Raw genomic sequence first — 7816 nt, forward strand, 5'->3', positions numbered from 1 at the left:
TCCGCGCCCCTCAGCGTGGCTTTGAGCCGTGGCCACGTGGCCAGCGTGGCAGCTGGGCTGCAGCCTCTGAACGCTTTTTCCTTTACTTGCCACCTTTGCTGGCAATGACCGCCCTTCACCCCCCCCGGAAAAGGTCATTCCCCTCTGCACCCCCTTCCCATCTGGCTGTTACACCCGGGCTTTGTAGACGTCACTGCGCGCATCTGCGTCGTGCTGACGTCAGCGGCCTGTGCTTCTTTACCTTGGCTAATATTAACGGGAATATGCTGGTGTATAGAGGTTGTCTCCACGGGGGGATGGAGCAAGGCTTAGCGTGCCATGGGACACGTATATAAATACCAAAATGTTAAATTCTCAGACACTTATTCCCCGGTGGCATTTTGCGATTAGTTTTCCATCCCACCTTATTAATGATAACAAATGTTTATGTAGCTCTGAGAAAATACTGTGTCTCTCAAGATAAACACGTTAAGAGAATGAAATGCAATTCCTTTTGGATAAGCACACAGCAAGATTAACAGTGCACGACGATGCTACGCAGCTGGAATAAATATCACAACCCTGACTCTCCTCTGGTGCAAAACAGCACGAAGTTTCCTGAGATGCATTGCTATGCTCACGGTGATCAAGGGTCTGCCTAGGACTGACTAGAAAATTCAGGCTGGTCTTAAATGCAAGGTGTATCACACCAGGCTGTTATTCTGGAGAAAATAACATGCAGCATGTTAAATGTCCCCAGGTTTCGCTACCGGACAAAGCAAAGAGCCATGGCGTTCCCCCAAAGTCCCAACGCTCAGTTGGGAACGAAGGGTCCCGATGTCTTCGGGAAGCTACAGAGTTCCCGTCTGCGCTAACATTTCAATGAACCGGCAGCACATGGCAGGCAACATCGCAGAGCTGAGTTTTTAGAAGAAGGAGAGCTACGCAAAGATTCAGCCAAATGACAAACCACTGAATGTATTCAAGAAAAGCATCAAAGAAAAACACCAATGCCACGCTTCTCCCTCTGCAGCTTGGATTACCTGGTTTGGTGACACTTCAGCTCAGTGGGAGGATGCTCTTGTCCCTCTCATTTCCTGGTAAGTACCGGTTTTATAGTCCTCCTCTGTAGGAGGAGCCTGGGGCCAGTTGCTTCACACATTGGCACCTGTGGCGTTTTGGAGACAGGAATTTCCTTGAACCTTGTCAGTTACTGTCCTAAATCTTTTTTTTTTTTTTTATTTCCTGAAACCAGGGGGGTTCCCTTCTGTTCGGCAGAGCAAAACCACCCCTCCTCATCTATTCCCCCCACCCTCTCAGTCCCCAGAGGCTGATGTCATCACGTTTGAAATTCAGTTGCAAAAAAAACAAAAAGCAAATTGCCTTTCCGAAGCATATATAAACCCCGACAGCAAAGCACCTTGCAGACAGACACCTCTCCCATCCCTTGAGTAGAGCAGTGCAGAGCTGGGGATTAAGCAGTGGTAGCAGCCACCAGCATGGTCTACTTAACCTTACAGGTAACGGCTATTTCATGTACCAAACCTATTCATCTCTAAATCTTTCCTTTTTCGCTTTAAGGAGGTAATGTCGTTTTCCGGGCGGTTCCTCAACCGGTCAAAATCGTCGTGACATTAAATGGGAACCTGCCCCAATACTAACAAAATCAGATGGTTTTCACAGACACTGTATTCGTAGTTACTAACCTGTTCCTTCCATGCCTGTTCCTTTTATGTGTCCCAAACGTGTTTTGTACATTGCCATGGCGGGGGGGGTTGTTGCTGTTGGGACGCGTTGCGTGGTTTGTTTTTTTTCTCCTCGTGTCCGCTCTGAGCTGGTCCTGCTTGCAGCTGTAAGAGGATTTCGTGGTAGGTCTGAAAAGGCTGCGCTGCCCCTTCTACTCCACCGCTGTATTTCCCTGGCTGTTCTTGGCACCCCTGTTGGACTGAGCTTCGGAAAATATGTTTTTTTTCTCCTTTAAATATGTAGTTAGTTTTATCCGCTCGTTTGATCTGTGCGTGTCTTACAACGCCACGTTAGAGGCACAACCAGTCAAACGGCTCTGAAAAAGTTCAAGCAGCTTAGGTGACAAATGCTCTTTCTCTGTCTTCACTGTAGAAATCCCAGAAGTTCTTGGCAAGCTCCCGGCAAGTTCACAAAACTGCTGCTCACGGTTTGTATCTCTGCAGAACAGCATTCCCTATACTTTTCTAAAGAGCGACCCAAAATAATCATGTCAGTACTTTTTTTAAAAAAAAAAAAAAAAAGGGGGTTGGTTTTTTGTTTTTTTTTTAAAGTGCTGGGCTAAGCACGCTGACATAAACCACTCAAACTCTTGGAAGACAAAGTGCGCTTGGGGGGGTCTTGCCCTCGGTTGCTAAAGAACATGGAGAAAAGTAACAAGTGTTAAAAAACTTGATTGCTAGTCCTGCGCTAAAACAGAAACTTCAACTGATTTAGAACGAGAGTCTCCAAATTCTTACTCTTTGATGATAAATGTAAGATACTTAACTTGTAGCTGTCATCGGATCGCTCAGATCCGGAACTCCTCCGTTTGTCATTACTTCTTTATTACATCTGATCTCGCTGTTAGCGTTGCTCGAAGCGATTCATGGATCGCTCTCCGCGTCTCCCAGGCAGCATGCTCCCTTCCCCAGCGCTGCTTGCCTACGGCTCCTCTGCTTCGGACAAATTAAGCACAACTTTGCGGTGTAGCCACTTGGTCTATTGTAAGTTTGCCTATTGACTTATTTTAAAATGTTATTAATACAAGCAACGCAATGCACGTCGCTTAATGAACCTTCAGAACAAGAGAAATAATAACAATCCCCGCAGATCTCTGCTCTTGGCCAAAGTCTTTTTTTTTTTTTTTTTAAGTTCTGCAGCACAGCTGCCATACCAGGACAAAAACACCGGAGTCATGAAATGCTTTTAACTGAAGGGTTAAAAAATCTCTCTGCCTCTTGAAGTGACAAAGAGCACTTGATGATGGGAAGGAATCAATCAAAATCTGATGGGTGCAGTGTGATTCGAGCAGGTTTTCCTCCAGCCTCTCCAATCTAGTTTGACTTCACTGTTTCCTTCTCCTTGAGGGCGTTGGTGCATTCGTTTGTGGTGCAGTGAAGATGCTTTCAGAGCACACGGAGAGGACACAGATTTTTGTCAGCAAAAGGTTTCCAAACTGCTGAGTGTTACGGATTCCTATAGCAATATATTTCATAGAGCCGCTGCGAGGGGTGAATTTTATTTCGGTGAGTCACGGCAGTGATGACATTCTCAGCTGTGTTTACAAGTACTTTTTAGACTCCTAGGCTCTAGGTGAGTCCAAATCCATTTGCGAGCAAACTGTGAGTCAGTAGGCATGACATTTAAAAATGAATAAACGCTAGTGAAATTAGGGAATGGTCTCTTTTTTTTTTTTAATTGGGATATTTTCTGTTTAAATAAATGAAGTGTCATATGTACCTGCTGATTTTGATGAGGTTTCCTGTAAGATGTTGAAGCAAAGTATTTTTAGTTTCTTGCTTCACTCATCTTGACTTCTTCATGTGATCGGTTTCATTTGGACATTAATGCCATCTTTTGCCTGTGTGCATGTATGCGTGTACCCCCCGCATACATACGTATGTGCGTATATACGTATATGGATTTGCACCCATGCCCATGTTAGCTATATTGAAATTTGTAGTTTTCCTACTCTCATGTGCATTCTCAAAATGATATTATAAATTCTAATGGGTTATAATAATTATGATTCTATAAATTATAAATTCATCAAAACAAAGCAATTTGTCACTGAAATGTAAAAGTACAACAGTGCTAAATTGGATGTTTTCCACAGAATTTTAACACCTCCAAAGATTTGGAAACAGTGATTTCCAAATCCAAAAGTGCCATCTGCTTGTGCTGTCTGCCCAGCTCTACCTTACGTGTCTTAAATACATTGTCTACCAGCAAAGGTGTTTTCAGATACAGGAAAAACTTTCCTTCAAACGCCAAGCTCGGGAGATCTTCTGGTTTAATCACCTTCTGAAGCATCGGCTGAATTCTCCGGCATGCTGAGCTCAACTATGAAAGAACACACAAAGGCCTTTTTTTTTTTTAAGCACTAACATCCTTTGGAGTACATAGTGCTTAAGAGCTTTGCTGACTGAATCAAGGCACAAATTCAGTGAGGCCAGAGGGTGAAGACTTGTGAACTGTCAGCACATGGCCCACGTGTGTCTTTACCCCCCACCCTCTCTCTTGGTGCTGCAGTGGTGGCCAGGAGCGCTCCCGAGGAGACCGTGACCAGCAGCTTTGCCTCCTTCATCCATGCAGCTCAACCCGAGCATTTGTCCAAGACGGTCCGTCACAGAAGCAAGAGGATGATCCTTGACAGCATCGGGGTTGGCCTCGTGGGCAGCACGACGCATGTGTTTGACATCGCTTTGCAGTACTGCCGGGTAGGAACAGCCCCATAATACCGTGTACTTACATGATCCCCACCCTGCCATCACCACCACAACCAAGGCCTTATTTCACGGCTGATGTAGGACTTTTGCCTTGCAGCGGAGCGGTGTTCCGGCATCGCACAGTCAGGGTCCTCACCTGAGTTTCTCTCCCTTTCGTAGGAGCTGTACTCTTCGGTTGCCGTGAGCTCAGTCTATGGCAAGCCGGGCATAAAGCTCTCCCCGACGCTGGCTGCGTTCACCAACGGAGTTGCGGTAAGGCAGGTTCTTCCAGGAGAAGCTCTGCTTTGTGGTGCCTTCAGAGACACGAGTTAGTGTTACAGGAAGCAGCTTAGTGACTGGGAGGAGTAACGGGGGACAAGAAGTCATGGGCTCCTCTGCAGTCTTGCACACTGCTTTTAGAGGGACCAAAGAGCCACCACGGGGACCACTAGGTGACGGGGTGGATGTTGTTACAGACGTAGCCTCAACAATACCGGCAAGGACCCCTAGCTCGCTCAGCTCCCAGCCCCCCACGCTGGCATGTCCTTACCTCCATTTCTCTGGCAGACTCACTCCATGGACTTTGATGACACCTGGCATCCTGCTACCCACCCGTCAGGAGCTGTTCTGCCAGCTCTTCTGGCAGCTTCCCAGATGCTACCTCCAAGCACCAAACCCAATGGCATGGATTTCCTGCTGGCATTTAATGTGGGCCTGGAAGTGCAAGGAAGGCTCATGCATTTCTCCACTGAGGCTCACAACATTCCCAAAAGGTAAACCTCCTTTTTTTCACCAAGTAGGAAGAATGTTCATGAATCTGTTAGCAGGCCTGCTCAGGGGTTCAAAATGTTAGTTTAAGCCCAGCTGAACTCAGGATCAGTATAAAGCCCTACTGAGAGCCAAATGCCAGTTCTGCCAGAGCTGGATGAGGCACCACTTATTCCTTATTCATTTGGTGACCTCCAGTGATCTTGCCCTAAAAATAGCCATCAAAAGGACTGCCGCTGAGTCTGCAGTGTCATCGTCTAAAGTAACCAAGGCAACTGCACAGGACAGGCGGTGGCGCACAGCCATGCAGACAGCTTAATTGTGGGCACAGCCCTTGGCACAAATTCTGCCTGTGCCAGCTGCCATTCACCAGGCAGCGCCCTGGTGTGGTCCAAGGGATAGCATCGACCAGGAGCCATTACCCTTGGGCATTTTGGATGAGGCCACCTTATTTGTCTGGGGGGGGGGAGAAAGTTTGCCTGTATGAACACAATCCGTGCCACGTACTCTTAGGGAAAATTTAAAAAATTGCTTTCTGGAGATGCTGAGCTCACTGTGTTGTCTCCAAAGACATTTCAAGTAGACGCTTAGTTTTTAGATGGCTGAATTTTGAGTTAGGTGAACCCCACCTGCACCAGCACCATGAGGGATTTCCACCAGCTGACTTGGCAGCTCATTTCCAGTCCCATAGGCAGGTCTGGTAGGTGAGGTGCTTGGGTGCTCCCCATGCCAAGCAGGCAGGGATGCTCATATTTGCAATTTCCCCTTTAGGTTCCACCCTCCCTCGGTGGTCGGTACCATGGGCAGTGCTGCAGCCACTGCAAAACTGCTCTCTCTCAGCACGACCCAGTGCGCACACGCTTTGGGCATCGCAGCATCGCTTGCAGGAGCACCCATGGCAAACGCCGCCACCCAAGCCAAGCCATTGCATATCGGAAATGCCACCCGCCTGGGCTTCGAAGCAGCGCTGCTGGCTGCCCGAGGGATGGAGGCTAATCCCTTAATTCTGGATGATATCCCCGGTTGCTCGGGATTCAGTGCTTTCTACAGTGTCTATCAACCCAAACCACTGTCCACACCAAGTGACCATCATGAGTTCCTCTTGGAAAAGCAGGATATTGCTTTCAAGCGATTCCCAGCTCACCTGGGGATGCACTGGGTGGTGGATGCTGCCTTGTCTGTCCGGAACCTCTTCATCAACTACGCAGGGTCTTTCTCTCCCTCTTTGATCCGCACCATTGTGCTGAAGATCCCAGTGTCAAAGTACATCAATCGGCCTTTCCCCAGCTCTGAACACCAGGCTAGACACTCCTTCCAGTTCAATGCCTGTACTGCCCTGTTGGATGGTGAAGTTGGCCTCAGCTCCTTCACAGAGAGCAGCATCCACCGGCAGGAGCTGAGGGAGCTGCTGGACAAAGTGGTGGTGGAGCACCCTGAAGATAATGTGGCCAACTTTGACAAGATGTACGGAGAGGTGGCACTGATCCTGCACAGCGGGGATGTCCTGACGGGCAAATGTGACACTTTCTATGGGCACTGGAGGAAGCCTCTGAGCAAGGAATCTCTCCTGAAGAAGTTTCGATCCAATGCCTCTCATGTGCTTCCAGAAGAAAAAATAGAAACCATCATCACTATGGTGGACAACCTGGAGAATCTGCCAGATAGTTCCCAGCTGGCCTGCAGCCTGTGAGGGAGCAGCAAACAGGGTTTTTTTATAAGGAGCTTGTCCCGGTGAAAATCTGATTCCTTTCTTCATTGGTGCTTTACTATTAATTTCCAATGACAGGAAAGTTCCCACCCCTTGAAGTCAAAGTAGATGCTTTAATACCAAAGGAGCTCACAAGGCAGGAGGTGTGTCTGTGTCAGTAATTAGTACACAGATTAGATTTCAACTTGCAGTTGATGCTGTCTGAGCAGCTGAAAGGCCACTACAAATACAAAATAAATCCCATGGAAATCTATGACAATCCTGGGGTGTCATCTGGAAGCCAGTTCTCCAGAAGAAACTGTGTCTAGGTATTTTTTTTAAACTGCTGTCAAAGTTATTTCTGTACAGAATGCCTAACCGCTGAGTCTGGGAAGAAGAGGAAGTTCAGCTGCAAAATGTGTGCTTTTCTTACTGCTCTTCTGGGCACTTTTCAGATCATGGTTAGTTAGTCATGCTGGCCAGATGAAAAATCTATCAGTTACTGTAAACAGCCCTGCCTGCAAAACTCTTAGGCAGAGAGGCATCTTTTTTTTTCTTTTCCAGTAAAAGCCTCCCATTTCTCCAGCACTTGGGAAGTGTTTGTCACTTCTCTGTGTACAAGGGGTGGTTTAAGGACCCTTAAAACCTGCAATGACTTTTCTGCGTGAAAGGCGATCGGTAGGTGAGGAGCCCTACATCAGTCCTACGCCTACGTCCTACGCAGGTGATCCCTGCCAATCCTAGGGCTGTCCCGCGTCGTCCCTCCTGGCTTTACACAGCCAGCCCAGGCACCTATTTGGAGCTGGCTCACCAGAGGTGGTCTCTATAGTCCGTGCAGAGATGGGCACGTCTGGGTGGTGACTTGGGCATGTACACGCTGTGACTCACGTTGGGAAATTCCTGTTTCTCTCCCCTGAGAGGAGGGAAAGCTTACTGAGACTCCGCTCTT

At 47.7% G+C, this 7816-nt stretch overlaps 1 protein-coding gene across 1 annotated transcript; it reads left to right on the forward strand.

Moving 5' to 3' along the window:
* The first annotated feature begins 1423 nt into the window (after nt 1-1423).
* LOC104615639 (cis-aconitate decarboxylase-like) lies at nt 1424-6870 on the forward strand. Its single transcript, XM_010286113.1, has 6 exons — nt 1424-1499; nt 2098-2152; nt 4237-4424; nt 4593-4685; nt 4980-5185; nt 5952-6870. Exons 1-6 carry the CDS (start codon nt 1479-1481, stop codon nt 6868-6870), a joined length of 1482 nt encoding a protein of 493 aa, XP_010284415.1. The 5' UTR covers nt 1424-1478.
* The last annotated feature ends 946 nt before the right edge of the window (nt 6871-7816 follow it).

The sequence above is a fragment of the Phaethon lepturus genome, unplaced genomic scaffold, assembly GCF_000687285.1.
Source record: "Phaethon lepturus isolate BGI_N335 unplaced genomic scaffold, ASM68728v1 scaffold40774, whole genome shotgun sequence".
NCBI classification, from domain to species: Eukaryota; Metazoa; Chordata; class Aves; order Phaethontiformes; family Phaethontidae; genus Phaethon; species Phaethon lepturus.